The following is a 16,597-nucleotide window of genomic DNA, read 5'->3' on the forward strand; positions in this document are numbered from 1 at the left end:
TAGTCGGGGAAGATGACACCAGACTGCAGTCCCTTCTACAGGCTTGCCTAGGAGATACTTTATTCCCTAGCTCAACAGAGGAATAGAAAGGGGAATAATGTAGATGAATCACTGAAACACAAAACAGGGAGGGGAGCGAAAGACCTCTCTCTCCTGCTAGCAGTCGGATTCCTCTTTATTTGGTGGGGGCTAAAATTTTTCTATAGGAACATGCCTCCAAGGAACAAAACAGAAATCACCTGAGAATCTTGTTAAAATGTGGGCTCTAATATAGTTAAATCTGGGGTTGGGGCCTGAGATTCTTCATTTCCAGCAAGCTCTCAGGTGATGCCCATGTTGCTAAGTAATAAACAGGATAAACAACAAATTTACTCTTGCTGCATTAAGCCTACAGTTAAGTGGGTCCATTCTAACAAAGGCTTCTCTGTAACACATCCTCAAATTCTCAATATTCATTTCCTAAGTCTGGACTATAACTAGGATTCCTGTCATCTCAGAATTGTTGAATTTATTCTTCATGTAATTGCCTGAGGCATTTTTTTAATCTCAAACGCTTTTTTCCAATTCCTATCCAATAGGAAACATCTGTTTCCATTTCTATTTATATACTTCCTGTGGAGAGGACTCTAAAACAAGAAAACCATTCTAAAGAGTGGAAATCTCTGGCAGGAGCAACAGTTCCTAATAGAGAATTGTGTGATGAAACTGAAAGGTATTTGGGTCAAGATTCTGAGGTTTCCAAGATCCCTTAGCTTCTCGGTCTTGTTCTTATCAACCAAAAGAACACTTTCTTAGAGGACTAGGGCTTCAGGACCATTAAACTAGAAGTCGCAGTAAAATCTAGCTGTGCTGACTGCAGTTAACAAGCATGTTTTGGCCTTAACCTTAGACCCACACTGCTTGACTTGGTGAACTTGGCCAAATCCATGCATAGCTTCTCGATTGCCTAAATCCATTCTACCCATCACCTGATCCATTCAAAGTGAGTCCTGCCAGTTATTGTACACAGGGGGGCAAATGGTGAATGAAAAGTGTGTGGATTCAGAAGCGGGTGGATGAGCAGGGTTGGGCTCAAAAAAATACAGGTCAACTGGGCAACTGGGGAACCCCCCACAGCCTGTGCAGGAGCCGAATCCAGAACCCCGAGGACATTCTTACTCCCCGTGATACACCAGCCAGGTCTCTGGATGGTTGATTTCCCAATGCGTAAGTTGTGAACTAATGCGCTAGAACAGAGACCACGAACCACAAATACCCACAGAGACCAGGCAGGTGATACACTGAGGCAGGATGGTCCTGAGACAACAGAAAGTAAGCCATTTAAAGCAGTGAACTGAACACGAGGGCATACCCTGTCCAAAGGCACCAGGCCCTTCTCACTGTCAGCAAAATGGAGCCAAATCTAACTTTTAGAAAGACTTCCTGATTTAAAAAAGTGCAGTAAAAAAGCTCAATTTTTAAACATTGGGCAGGCCAAATAAAACAGCCTTTGGGCCTTGTTTGGCATCTAGGATGACAGCTTGCCATCCCTGCCCTACAGATGTCCTTGCTTCTGGAAAGCAGAGGACAAGTTATAGCCGTAAGCCAGTGACTAGTCCCCGCCTCATGGTAACGGCAAGCGGTAGTGATCTCACTCCCTTTATCTATGAAAATGAGGGGCTGACTAAATCTAAAATTGCTTTCGGTTTTAAAATTCTAGGATTCCAAATTGTACGTTGATGAAATCATCTTGAACTTTCAGTTCCTCTGTGGTCCAGAGTTAATGACACCAAGTACTATAGTATGACATGGTTTTTTAGAGGAGGAAAAGCACTGCGTAAAAGCTGTAGTCAAAACGCAATCCTTTCCTCATCACCAGATCAGGGGAAAATAACTAAATGTGCTACTTCTCCTACATTCTGGAAACTCCGCCACAGAAGAGGCAACTCCCCGCAAGTGGCTAGAGTTTATTCCAAGAGTTGTTCTTAGATAAATAATCCAAGTTTGTGCAGAATTTCTTGGCAAAAACCACCTAAGATTGTACATACTACACTGGTTTATAATTTAGCCTCCTAAATTTAATTTTATGACTCAACAGCCACCACTGAAAAATAAATGACCACCAAGCCATTAAAAAGGTAGTCAAATGGCATAAAACAGTCACATACACATGGAAGAAGGGAAAAAGGACTTTGCAAGCCAGGCTGCCCAGAAGCTTTTGATGATAAATCTCTTTCTCGTTTAGGAAATAACACTTATCCCCTGAGCAAACAGACAGCATGGTTTCAAATATTATTATAATCAAAGATTCCCAAAGCTACAACTGAGCCCTAACTTCTAAGTCCCTCTAATCCTTATTTTCAGCTCTTTGAAAGGCAAATCTTGGAATTTTTTATATTCTTATGTTTCATAACTATTCCTGTGCCCAGTCCTTCCTGCCTATTCCATTCTTAAATTTTCAGAAAATGCAAAGCTCACAATTTTACCAAGAGTTTTGGGGAATCCTTCAAATTCTTCTATCTTCAAAACCACCAAACTAGCCTTTTCCATTTCTTCATGACCAGAATATTGTGATGGCTCCTGGCTGGTCTTCAACCAGAGGCTCTCTTTACACCAATATGCCTGCCCAAAGCTGCCCCGACCACCTTCAGCAAGTCAGTTTTTCCTGTATATTACTCAGTCCTTGCAGAACCCGGGGATGATATTGAGATCGCTCCAAGAACCCAATCTCATCAACTTGGCCTTCAAAATATTTCCTCAACTCAAATCCTCCTGCTTAATCCTTCCTCTACGCCTTCCCCACATTCAAGCCCATGACTGCCATGTCTACAAACATAGGGTGTCCCCCAAAAATGTATACACACACTTTGAATAATTACAAAGGCACTGTTGATTAAAATACATTTCATTTTCAACCTTGAGCTATCAGCTGTTAAAGGGTGCATACATTTTGGGGGGACACCCTGTACATCTGATATCATGGCTGCACTGAGCTAGTATCTGACTATGGGGTAAAGTGCTTCGCACAGTGAGGGGCACCCCGTACGGGCTCTGTAGGGGTCAGCTCTTGTCAGTTTTTCTTTTCTACATCATAACACAAGCTCCTCAAAGACAGAATCTTCGTGGCTGACTTCCTAGGAAAAAAAGAGAACAGAGTCTCTATAACATACTGGAGGAAGCCAAAATATGGCTGTTCCTGGCCTGTGGCCCGCTGAGCTTTTATCATGATTATTATTCACGAATAAAAATGTGACGCATGGCTTACCTCTCCATCGACATTCTGCAAACCATACTGCTCACAGATGGAGACCAGCTTCTTTCGGTTCAGGTGACCATCACGGGTAATCCCCAGATCTTCACAAACCTCCTGTAGCTTCTGTTCTATCCAGTCTTGGGGAGGGGAAGACCCACTTTGGGAGGCACTCAAATCATCTGGGTTCCAAAACCTTAGCTGGCCTGGAATGAAAGCATATCTGGTGTTGTCTCCGAAGGGATTGCAAAGAGAGACACTTATTCTCAAAGAAAAAAAAAAGTGCTTTTTGAAAGTATAACGATGGAAAAAAAAAAGACTATGAATGTTGATTCCATTTTGATTTGCTTCTGAAGCAAGTGCATCAGAACCATTGGTTCTCAGGCTGAAGCAAGAGCAAAGAGGCACTTTTTCTGCTCACTGGCAGTCATCCCCATGTAAGAAGTATTTCCTATGCAGTCACGCCAAGGTGCTAGTCCTGTTTCATTACAATGGAAAACATGCACAGGCCTAGACTTTGGTGTGAGTGGAAGGGAAGGCTGGTTGAGAGGCATTCTAAAGAGCTTTATACACCCTGCTACAACTACAGCTACCAAGACTTAAGGATCAAACTACTTACTTAAAAATCAAAATGTATCTTCTATTAAAAGTTCTCACTTCTAGTTAAACTTTCCACTTACCTATTAGAGTCTTTAAAGTCATTACTTAAACATGAGATAATTACTGGCACAATTTTGTGTGCCTGGAAGAACTTGGAGGGTTGAGAAGAGCATTTAGTGTTATTTATCCAAGAGATTAAGCCCATTACTGCTGTATCTTTCCAGCTTGGAGACCTAGAGAACATGAGGTAATTGCACTCAAGTACAGTTAACCTGCCAGGGTAGGCTGATCAACGTGCTGAGGTTCTGTCAGCTGAACCACAGTGCCATCTGCTGGCCAGAAGATCAACGTGTTTTGATGTATTTTTTTATTGAATTTACTGGGGTGACACTGGTTAATAAAACCATACAGGTTTCAAGTGATGTTTCTTAAGTATATCTAAATCTTGTTGAAAGATAAGGTCCCTATTTAATTCAGGACGGTTCACAGATAAATTTCAAAATCTATATATGAGAGTAACCCATGGTAAACTGCTACATCTTAGTTACCATATCTTGCATGATGTTAAGGGTTAATATTTTAAAACTATTGAGCTATCGATTGGGAATGAATTTTTGTTGCTATTGTTCTTAAGGTTGCTTCTTAGCTGGCCTCCAGCATGCAAGGCTGTTAGGAAGATGGCTAGAAGAGGCAGGAAGGGGAGTGTAGAGATGCCCCTTGAAGGCAGCCCTTCCCTCCCTGACACACGCTCAGTTCCTACCTTCTGCTTCGTATTCCTCACTGCGTTGCGTCTTCCAGTGCTAGAGAAGGCAAGAGAAGAAAATCAGTGTGCTTCCAGAACTCACTCCGTTTTCCTAAGACCAGATAGCTCTCCAGCTCTGAAACACCCTCTGCGTGAGTTACGTGATTCAGGACCTTCTGGTGCTTTCTCCTCGACCAGCCAAATGAGAGGAGACTCCTGAGAAACACCACACAGCCTTCTGCAGTATTTCACCAAGGAGCTGCCTGTCATAACTGTGGGGTCACTTATTCAACAGCACAATCCGTCACAACCAATAAAACCACGCCAGAGTCCACCAACCAACGAGGGTTTCTATGCACGCGCTGATGAATCTGTTCTTCAATAAATGTTTACTGGGCGCCAGGTATTATGCTACATCTCTAAAATACAACTACGAACAGGAAGAACATAGTTCTTGCCTCGAGAAGTTTACATGCTATGAAGACATGCAGACAAAACAAAACAAAAACCAAAAAGTCAAACCAGGAAGCACAATACTGTGGTGTATTGAAGGCTACAACGGGGAAGTTCAAGATGCTACGAGGCTTCCTAACGGGGATCCTTCAGACTTAGGAGATCCAGATAGACTTCCTGAAAGAACCACTGTCTAAACTGAGGCCTGAAGGATGAGACGGCCAAGTGGAAAGTAAGGAGCAGTTACTATTTGCAGAAGCAGGGAGGCGAGAATGATTCTAGTGTGTCTGTGACACAGTAAGAGGGCAGAGATGCAACCCCAAAACAGGTAGGCTAGAAAGCTCAAGTTAAAGAAAATATACATTGCCAATAAATTACATTAAAAGCAGTGAAATTTATCTGGTCTGGACCATTTTATCCCCTTGTCATGCTATGTTACAACTGGGTCTTTTCCAAGTCACAGCATACAGGTGTGGTTTGAGTTAGTGCACAAAAGCCCTCAGTCAAGGACACAAGTCAGAACCCAAACCCAGGGCTTGCTCCACTGGCCCAAAAGGCACAGGTCTGCTCCAGCCAGTGGCAGCGAGCAGGTCCGCAGTGGCCTTGGCCTCCCCAGCGAGCTGCCTGCTCGCCGCCTTTGGGACGTTCTACAACCGTCGCAGGCAACCCCCCGAGAACAGGTGTGTCCCCCCCTTTCAAAGCCCAGCTGCTGTCTCAGCAAAGAGCCAACCTGAGGAACGAGCGGCCTGCTCTCTGTGATGGCGGAACAGTAGTAAGGACGAACCGATTTCTCAGAATCCTAGGATAAGCTCAACAGAAAAATGGGCCTGGTTACCTCCTGTCTCCAGAGCCTGCATTGCTCACGGCAGGCAGGGCGCCGCCTACAATTCTTAGATTACGCATTGATCTTCAGTAGCTTGAGGTACTTCTTTCAGGCCACCTAAGCACACTTACTCTGCTCCTCTCCACACTCGCTCAGTCTCTCCTCTTACCTGAAGGACAGCTGGCCACCAGGGCATCACAGTTCCATATTTTACTTGGAGACATACTGAAGACAGCACCCGTTCAGACAGTTCCCCAAATTTTGCCACACTAAACTGAAACCACAAACTGGCAATGCCGGGATGGATTATTCTTGCCACACAGGAAAGGCATCAAAAAGCTACAACTCAGCATACGTAAGTTCACTGCAATTCATTCAGGTTACAACTGAAAGTCACTAATACACATGGTATCTGTGGAAACCGAATCAGGGCACAATGTGATTTTGGCTTGTTTGTCTGTGATTACAATTTCATCAGCCCACATTTCCATGTAAAAAAACCTCTCTCTTACCGGGAGGATGTCTAAGCCTCTAAGCCTGGTGAAGGTGGGGAGGGAGCAGCGCAGTAAATAGGCTTCTATAGATTTTCCAACATTATTGTTTCTGGGCAGAATTCAACTGTTTTTATATTAACAGTTTTAAGTCAATAAAGCCCATGAATGGAGGCACCCTGCCCCGTCGGTTCTTCCCTATTTATTTCCTCATCTAACAGAGCAAATGACTTAAATGTTTATACTGCTGTGGCACCCCAAATGTGAAAACTCACTCAGGCCCAGCCGGGCGTGGCTCGGCAGTTGAGCATCGACCTAGGATCCAGGAGATCACGGTTCAATTCCTGGTCAGGGCACATGCCTGGGCTGCGGGCTCTACCCCAGCAGGGACATGCAATGACGACTCTTTCATCATTGATGTTTCTATCTCTCTCTCCCTCTCCCTTCTGCTCTCTGAAATCAATAAAGAAATTTTTTTTTTAAAAAAGGAGAACCTTCCTCCAACCCTTTTCAAAAACAAACAAAAAAAACCCTCATTTCCCATTATAAGTTGGACACACCTTAAAATAAAATCCATTAAATCCACCTAAAACAAATAAAACAGGTTTCTATGGTCTAAGACCACCACTTGGTCAAAATAAAACCTACCAAATCACAAGCAGGGGATGGTTTCTAACAGCACAAACTGACAGGAGAAATGGGAGGAGAAAGAGTATCACTGGGCATGAATAATTAATAAAGGGACCCCCTCTGGGATACAGCTGGAAAATGCAAACACACCTTTGAAAAATCCTTGGTAATAATTCCTAAAGCAACAAGGTGTGCATCTTGCTACATAAAAGTTTATTGCTTACATTTGCTCACCTCTCAATTCATTTTAAAATAGTGAGCAATTAGTTCAGAAGAGCAAGAAGCTACAATATACTGTCTTCAGCATCTCCCTATGAGACTGGGTGCGTGTATCTGATTCAATCCCAAGGGCAGTACTTCCTGGTACCCCCTTTTTCTGATTCTCACCCCTAATAAGAGATGGAGCTGTGGGGGTTACAGCACAGATGTGGAGGAGTACTGCCGGGCTCTGAATCCTGGCTTACCTACCGGGTTGGGTTTGGACAAGTCTCTTAACCTCTTTTGCCTCAGTTTCTCCATCTATAAAATGGGTAAAATGCTTAGAATTGTGCCTGGCACATAATAAGCACTATATAATGTCTTATTTTTATTGGACATGTGTTTATGTAGTACATATTAAATTTATGCTTGCAAATTTTTTTCATTACGTTTCAACTTCAAGCATTCATTCAGGTGGCCCTGGGGAGGTATCTGTTATTCATATCAATTTGTAAGAAAAGTGCCAAGTCTCCAGCAAATATGCACAGAATACAAACAGACAATTTGCATAAGAGGAAACACAATTAAACAATGTGGGGAAAGGTTCATTTCCACAGCAATCAAAGAAGTATAAATGAAAACCAAGGAATCATTCTGTTCCCATTAAATTAGAATAGTAAGATATGACTCCTATTACCATCAAGGCCATAATTTAAAATAGGCCGTTTATATGTTACTGGCAGCAGTGTAAATGGATATTACCCTTTTAGTAAAGCAAATGGCTTAATGTATCAAAAGCCATAAAAATATTCATACTCTTTGACCCGATAATTTCATATGGCAGTAAAATCAAAGGAAGAATAAAAACAGAGACATAAATACGTGCATTTAGCTTTTTTTTGGTAAGAGTAGAGTACTGAAAACAATTTAAATATTCAACAATGGGGCATAAAAATATAACGATACATCACAATGTAGTCATTAAAAGAATAATTATAAAACCATGTAGGAGCATGGAAAAACGTCTTATGAAATGTTAAATGAAAGACCATAACAAAAGTGCTATCTACACTATGATTATCGCTGTCAAAAATATTTATACAATTAGACAAAGACTGGAAGGAAATAGAGACAATAAAGTAGATACACTTGTTTAACAGACTATGGAAAACAATTTTATTTCCTTTCCTGTTATAAATGTTGTTCATGCAATATAAACAGGTTCAACTTCACTATTTCTTTGCCCACCTGCTGTCAAAATCTCACTAAATGAATTTCCTGACTTGGGGTGTGGAGAAAAGGAACGTTCTCTCCCTCTGGTATTTACCACAATGCAATGTCTGCAATGCCCTCTAGCACGGTGGCCTGTGACGTATAGAGAAGGTTGGTGGGAAGCCAGGTGCCCTTCAGGAGGGTAAATGCTGTTGGTACCAATGCTGCCTAAGCTTAGCAGAGTGTAGAAAGATCAGGGACACTCATCTGAGACCTACATTGGGGACTGTGACCATGACGATCCAAAAGAGGTATTCTTAAGATAGCCTAACCCACCAACCTCCTACGCCCCAGGCAGCACCAGCAGCTTCAATGACTTCCCACAAACTCTTAGGGCAAGGGGTGGTGGGGTAAGGGATAACTTGTTTTAAAATCTCTAGGGGGTAACAATTTTTCAAGCATCCTTCCCATGGCCCTGTGTAAGAAACACAGATCCAGCTAGGGCCAGCCCTGCTAGGGGGAAGCAGGATTATGCTAATGGCTACATTTTCATTCCAAGACCACCTCAACTGGAGAGGGAGTTTGCCCACCCCAATAAAGAGGGAGGTAAGCACATGGCGCTGAACATTTGTTATTAAATTGCAATTGGGGGGGGGGGATTCAATTCATTCACAGCTCATTTATTTTCATTCTCACTGCCTGGAGCCAGTAGTTCCAATTAAAAAGCAGGGGGAGAGGGAGGGGAAGGCAGGTTAAAAGGTTGGGGGATTAGATCATCCGGCTACTGGAACACCACCAATAAAAGGAGGCATCATTCTGGAACAAGGTCGTTTAATTGCTGATGGTTTATGCTGCCCAGTGAAAGCCTGGCAGGTGGCCTCCAGACACAGATCACTGCAAGGGAGATAATCCCAAAAATCTCGGGGAAAATGGGGGAGGAAGGAAGGGACAATTGCTGGGATGTGCTCTCAATACTAATTCACAAAAAAAGGATTTTAGATTTCTTCCCTTAAAATCTTATGTAGTCTCTCACTGGAGAAATAGATATTGATGCATTTTTAAAAATCATTCTGTGGGACTTCAGCTACTCCCAACTCTGGAGGCAAAATGATAGCATGCGTGAGTACAGGGGTTGGCAGAGAGACTGTCTGGGATGTGTCTGGCTCTTACATTTCATGTGAACCCTCAGCACCTTACTTCATCTGCAAAGTGGGGACACACAGCTACTGGGGACATGAAAGCATATGCTTGGCACTTAGGAAATGGCAGCTATTGCTATTATTTCGGCCAGAACAATGATGTGGTTAGGGGTTTAGACTCCAGAGGCCAGACTCCCTGAGGTCAATTTCACCACTGACTAGCTGAGCAACCTTGGGCAAGTTACTTAGCTCCCAGTGTGCCTCAGTTTCCTCATGGGTAAGTGAATAGCAATGCCTACCCATGAGGGTGTGCTAATATTTGGAGAGCACTTAAAACAGTGCCTGCTACAAATTAAGTGCTAAGTGTCTGTTAAGTAAATAAATATTACAATGACTAGTCCTACTACCTGGGTGTTTAAAACTAGGACAAAGGCAGAGGAAAGAAACAGCGGACCAGTGTCAGCTTTAAGAACAAATCCTGAAGAGACCTGCAGAAATGACAGCTTTGAGCATGGAAGTGGTGATGAAGCAATCAACTTGATTCAGCTTAGGAGAAGGGCCTCCCCAGGGGACCTCCCCACGGGACCTCCCACGTGGACAGTGTCCCCTGGGTGACCACAGCGGGCAGTGGCTGCCTGCGCTTCCACATTACCATGCCAAGTGTGCTGGCCAACAGCCCCATTGAAAGCAGACAGAGGGGAGAGGGTCAGAGGTTACCTGGCTCCAAAAGGCAGCCCCCACACCCCTCAGGCAGACAAAGGGAGCCCCGTACCCCCCTCGTGGGCAGTGCCTCTCAGGGTCATGCTGGCCATTGTGGCCAGCTTTCTACAGCTGGATGAGGGTGTCCCGCACACGTACGCTCACAGGTGACCCTGCTTTCAGGAATGCTTTCTTTGGAGGGACACCTGCTTGGCTGGACTTTGGAGCAGATGGCCCAAGCCTCTTGGATCCCGAGCTTCCAGCTCCGAGGCCAGGCCAGCATCTGCAGCCTGCGGGCCTGGCGCGGCCCCTGCCCACAATAGCCCAGTCACAGCCCCCACCCACCATCTGCTCCAGGGCAGACCTTGTGCCCTGCAGAATGTATGGCTAATTAAAACGATTATGGGGCACACACGGCGCTATTCTTTCCCAGCAGAGGTTGCTGAGCTGATCTCAACAGCTTTAAGCAGGGTTTGTTTTGTTTTTTTTGTTTTGTTTTGGAAAGGGGAGAACCTAGCAAGCCCAGAGAGAAGAGGAAGGAAATTTACTAGAATAATAACAAAGCTTCCCAAAAAAACTGAGCTGTAGGGTCCATTTTACAAGCGTAGCTAAAGCAAAGGAAGTCTCGGAGGAAAAAAAAATGGTTTAGGAGAATGCTTATGATTGAAACTGCAGGACTTTTAAAAACACAGCATCTATGGCATATTTAACTAATAGTCCTAAATATTTATAAAGCCACACTCCGGGCCAGGTACTGAAAACTAGGTGTGCCCAGCAGGGCTGGCTACCATTTCTGCAGGTACACACTTCCTGGGACTTCGGTTCACTTCCCGCTATCCTAACTTTGAAGGCAAAGTGGACAATTGGAGAACCCAACAGCCCAGTTCTTAATCTCTGTTCCCAAGGAACCCGGGACAAGATGCTCAGTTGCAGGGCTGTCACTACTAGAATGCAAATCAGTTCCTCTGTCTTTAAAAGCAATTAAAAGTTACAAGTCAGTGCTGGGGAGAACAGAAGTCAATGTATGATTTTTAAATGCACACACATTTAGATGAGCCCTGCTACGCTGCCAAAAAGCCTTCTGTACTGCCAGTGTGAAGAAATGTTCAATTTATAAGAGTTTTAGCCTTAAGCCTCTCCTACCAAAGTTGGAAACTGGTTTTGGTTCACTGGATTTTAAAGTCCTTAAAGGAAAGTGATTGTTTTTAAATATATCTGCTCATGGAATCTTGCTCATCACAGTTGCTCTCAGTGAACAGTGAATACTGCTTTTCTATTTGGAAAACAATGGTGTATAACTGGAAAATGTTACTATTATCATTAAAATTTACTTACCGATTTTTGAGTTGTTGCCTGTGTTAGTTAGAAAATAAATATTAGGAATTGTTGACCTGGAAGGAGGTAGGGGTTGGGGCTGACTCCAAGGGGATTCCCTTTGGGATCAAGTCAGGAACAGCAACGCGTGAAAGCCTTCAAGTCTGAAAGCTGCAGACTGTGTCACCACGAGAGACATCTTATCAGCTTTGAAGGGGCTTCTTTACATCCCTTTCAAGTGATCTACAGTTGCATCTGGGATGAGTGTCTCATCTCTGGGAATAGCCGAGTGATCTAATCAGACACTAAGAAATGCAAAGGGGGACACTGGAATCCCATTAACAAAAAACGTATCCTGGTGACATCATTCTGTTGGATGGAAATAAATGACAACAGTAATGAAACTGCCTACAGACTGTCAAAGACTAGAACAAAAATGTAATGGGAGTATTGGGGAAACAGGGGCATTTCAACTACAAGAGCTCTTAGCAGGACTCCTCTCAGTTATTAATATGTTTGCTCCAGAATCAAATATTTACTCCATACAATGTAAATGAATAATTCATAAAGGTTAACTGCAAAGTTATGCATATATGAAAATGAACGTAAGGAGAATATACATCAGTTTCACCCGTCTCGAAGAAGTTTGAATTTATGTAGAGTAGTGAAATCAGCTTTTTTCTTTTTAAGATTTTAAACCACCGCTGTCTCCCATTCTCCTCCCCGCACAGTCTCAACACAAAGACTTGATTAACTTGTCGATTCTTGGGCAAAGGAAGCGATTGGCTTTAACTTTTCTCCCAGGTCCTCACTGAAACTGCATGGTTTTGGCTTACACCATTATTGTCTATAGTTGAAAAAATAATTGTTTAAAGCTTCTTGCTCTTGATAAGAATCTTACTAGACCTGATTTATTCCTGCGGAGGAAAACAGTTAACAAGGTGTCCCCTGTTTTCAACGAGGGCAGAAAGCAAAGTGGCCCTGCCCCAATTGTATTAATTGAACCACCTTTCCTGCCAGGGCTGTGTGATACAGAATGGAATGGAGAATTAGTTTTGTTTTCTCTGTCCCCTTCCACCTACCCTTAGAGGAAACGTGAGCATGAAATTCAAGGTCAGTTAGTAGCCACTGCATATATGCATATAAAAGGGGGGAAAGGTACTCTTTAGAACCTAAAAACTTACTTCTGTTTCTTAATGAAGTGAAGCAAAAGAGACAACCAAAACCTCACTAATCACACCTTATGTTGGCATCAAGAATGTGCCCTTTGTTAGTCTGCATTAATTCAGAATAGAATGTCCAATTGAATTGCCTTGAGTGAAAATGACCCCATGAAAAGAGAAAAATCATCCCTTTCCTTTCAATACCACCCAGAATGAGAGGTAAGACTCTCAAGGGACCCAGCTGCCAGATACACACACTAAACTGGAAGGTGGATGCCCCATTCGGCCTGATGTTGGAACCTACCTGTCCCCTGTGAATTAGCATATTCTGCTCCAGGGTTTCCAAATGAAGTTCTGTAATAACAGGTTTTCAGTGCTGAAAACATAGGAGGTAACAATGGTCTTTCCCCTAGGGCTTTATGGGCTTATAAACTAAACTTGGTAGGGGAGGCATGCTTAGAAGCTAGGTGAGATATTTTCTGTTTCAGCAGGAAAGAATCAAATTGCTGGGAGGGGGGGCAGTAAAGATGATTAAAATGTTTAAAATTTATGTTAGGGCTTTAACATATGTGAACTGAAACAAAAGCCGAACATAATCAACAGCACCTCGGACCAGATTTATTCTTATATATTCTATTCAGGGGGCAAGGCCACGGTGGTGGAGCATCTGTTACCCCAGAGTAACCACGAGGGTTCTCACCCAAGGCTCCAGGTCACAATGAGGCACCACGAACAGCCACGAGAGGAATTCCACGTTGCTGTAACTAACGAGGCCTGGAACTTCACGTGGGACTTCCATTAAAAATAAATTTAATTGCTTGAAAGCAATCTATACTAGCATCCCCTCACTTGCCTACGTGTCTATGTTTTCTTGTGACTACTGAGAATTACCTGGAATATTTGTTACACGTATGGGAGAAGGCCTTCCAAGGAAAGCTACATGAAAACAATTTGAACCACTAACCCAGGAGCCTTGGAATGAACTGTCAATCTTTAGCAATTCCCCTATTGTGGAATAACTCTAGAGAGAAGAGGGGTAGAGAGGGAGTATTGTGACTACTCACATATCCCTACAGGATGAGCTCCTAGAAGGAAGTGAGCCACGATGAGAACAGCTTTTACAGGGGCTTGTGACACCATCCCATTCCATTGTCCACCCCTACCCAAATCCTCAGATAAATGAAATAATTATATGATTCACACCAGAGCTAAAATTAGTCTCCTCTTGGGTAGCAACAGCCAGATTTCCCCTCCATTTAACTTCTGACAACAGGTACAGGTCCTTTTGTCTTCATCAAAAAACTCTAAAGTCACTCTAGGAAAAAATCAGGCATGTCTGAGAGCTGGAAAAACTGTAGCCCAAAAGCAAGCTCAAAACCCACTCTCCTCTGAGCCAGGATCCAGGAGTCAAAGGAAACCCACGATCAAAAACAAGAAGGCCTGTCTCCAGCTCTCAGTCTGACTGCTCCTTATGAAATATTCACGCCAGGGGAGACCCAGCCTGCTCCCTTCTTTGGTATTGCCCAGTGGCACTGAGATGAAGTGTGAGCCACTGATAAAACACACAACATAGGAATAAATTCTTAACACCCAAGGGCAGGAGACCAAAGGGCCTCAGGCAACCAGAAGGGAGAAAAAAGAAGTCAACAGTACAATAAATAACTCCTGACAGATTCTGAACTCTTTATAAATTAAGAATAAATCCCACAGGTCACTGAGAATTTTTTTCCTCTCCAGAGTCCTCATTTAGGGGCTACCTTAGAGTAGGAAAGATTACCCAGCCCTCCGAGGAGACCTGAACAGCTTCTGTAGAAGAGACGAGGTTATTTCTTGCACAAGTCTGTGCTGCCCAGAGCATGAAATTCTGTTGGCCAACTGAGTGGCCCTAAACTGAGGCTACTATGAAAACTGGCCAGGAAGCAGGGCTGCTATCTTGGCCCAACAGTATGCAGTAAGACTGACACAGTGAGGAACCATGCCACCGGACTGCAGGTATTCGTGAGTGGGACCCATGTCGCCCACAGTTAGTGCACAGAGCTGGGGTCGGCCTGTCTTACTGCCAACAGACAAAGCTGTTAATGTCACATGTGGAGCTATTAATTTTTTAAAGTGATGAATCGATTTGAAAGCTGACAGGCTCAATTCAGCTCCATTTTTAAGCGAGAAGCAGCGAGATGAGCTTCAGTTTGAGGCCACACTCAGCAATTTAAAAAGATGGGGTGAGAGGTGGTAACTGGAACCCCCCCCCAAGGCTTTCTGGGGAGGGATATAACAGACTATCGAAGTCTGGTGAAATGATTCTCCCAACATGCCTTTTTGTCTAGGCTCAGGCCTCAACTCTTATCTTTATTTAGACATGAAACCAGAGTCTCACTTTTTAAACAGTAAATCTCACTGGAAATCAGTAGATAAAACAAGGCTATGAGAAATCTACTGCCAGCAACAAAAGTCAGCTCTGCCCGAGAACTTTCTGGGTATCCCCAGGTGGTAACTAGAAACCATCTTATTAAAAAATACATAATCATTTAACTTCTTAGCACCAAATACTAATGCCTCAGGTACTCAAAATAGTTGGAGAGGGGAGATGCCAGACTTAAAAGTGTTCTCCAACTAACAAAAGCTTACCTCCTAAAGTGTTGAGACATGTTTTAATCATGTTTTTATAGAGAAGTGTCTCAGATACATTCTGTACTACTCAGGTTATTAAACAGGCTGTGGACTAAAACGATGCCTTTCCTGACAGCAGGAGAAATATTACAAATACTGCAATAACTGAAGCACTCAAATTACCCGCCTCCCTGAAACTGTATACACAAAAGTTTGGTGCATGTGAATACGTGTGTTTTATTGGGGGGAAAGGCCCCATCTAAATTCTCAAAGGGACCCAGGAAAGGTCTGAAACCGACTGAACCAAGACAGGAAGCAGCCGCCGCCTCAGCCGGCTGGCCCCGCTGCGACGCTCCAGGCGGCGTTTTCCTTATTGCTTCTCACGGCCTTCTCTGTTCTCAGCTGTCACTTCCCACCCACAGGACTCTTACACCACTTTGTGGTTTCTCTCTCTGTTCTCTAACTACTTTTCTTCCTTTCTTCTGGCCCACATTTTTGACACTGCCCCTTCGCTTCTGGGGGTGAAAACAGGTATTGCTTGTTTTTTAAAAATGGTGCAAACTTCTGATTGGCAAACCAGTTACATGTCATCTGAGTTGCAATATGTGTGGCCGGTTTCACTTCTGCTCAGTACTTGGGCTCTTTCATTACCTTTGGGTTTGTGGGTGTTCTGCAAAGTTGAAGATGCTACATGTCTGACTTCTGGGGACATTACTGGAACAAGGTTCCTGTCAATTGCAGTAAGCTGAACATGGATGTTAGACAGAAATGCACACACACACACACACACACACACGTGTGTGCACGCACATCTCCCCTTAACCCACAATCTACAGACTGCTTTCAGAAAGTTGAGGCACTTGGTCTCGTTTCCAGTTTACATTAGTATCTGAAATATTTGCATCCCCAAGCTGAGCTGGGATGTGCAAGAAATGTTTAGAGCTTGCTGAACATGTCACGTTCAATCATGTTCTATAAATGGCATAGCGGTAAATGGGCCAGAATGAGAGAATCAAGAAAATGTTACTGCTTCTCCTTTATTGGTACATTATGGCAACGTGTAAAATGAAAAGATGGGAGATGAGGGAGGCAGGCGAATCTGATTGCTGGAGAGCCAGACAGGCCTGGGTGCCGCGGAACTGGGAAGAACCTTGGCAACTGCTCAGTGCTGTGACAAGGACCACATTTTAAAACTGCTTTCCCCCACCACAAAAGATAAGATGCTGGTTCTCAAAGTACTTAAACACAGTGCTCTCATTTCCTACCTGTCATGGACGCTGTTTTACAGTTTGAGAGT

The 16,597-nt window shown here is 43.5% G+C and overlaps 1 protein-coding gene across 7 annotated transcripts in view; it reads right to left on the reverse strand.

Annotated features, from left to right (window-relative positions):
* NIN (ninein) overlaps positions 1–16,597 on the reverse strand; it is a 94,870-nt gene that overhangs the window by 45,213 nt on the left and 33,060 nt on the right. For all 7 annotated transcript variants that reach the window (XM_081147424.1, XM_081147421.1, XM_081147425.1 and 4 more), the window contains 2 exons: positions 4,590–4,629; positions 3,245–3,435 (listed from right to left, as the gene is read on the reverse strand). In XM_081147424.1, coding sequence (XP_081003550.1) covers positions 3,245–3,435; positions 4,590–4,629 — 231 coding nt within the window. The remainder of the gene's footprint in view (positions 1–3,244; positions 3,436–4,589; positions 4,630–16,597) is intronic.

The sequence above is a fragment of the Miniopterus schreibersii genome (assembly GCF_964146895.1).
Source record: "Miniopterus schreibersii genome assembly, chromosome: 1".
Classification (NCBI taxonomy): domain Eukaryota; kingdom Metazoa; phylum Chordata; class Mammalia; order Chiroptera; family Miniopteridae; genus Miniopterus; species Miniopterus schreibersii.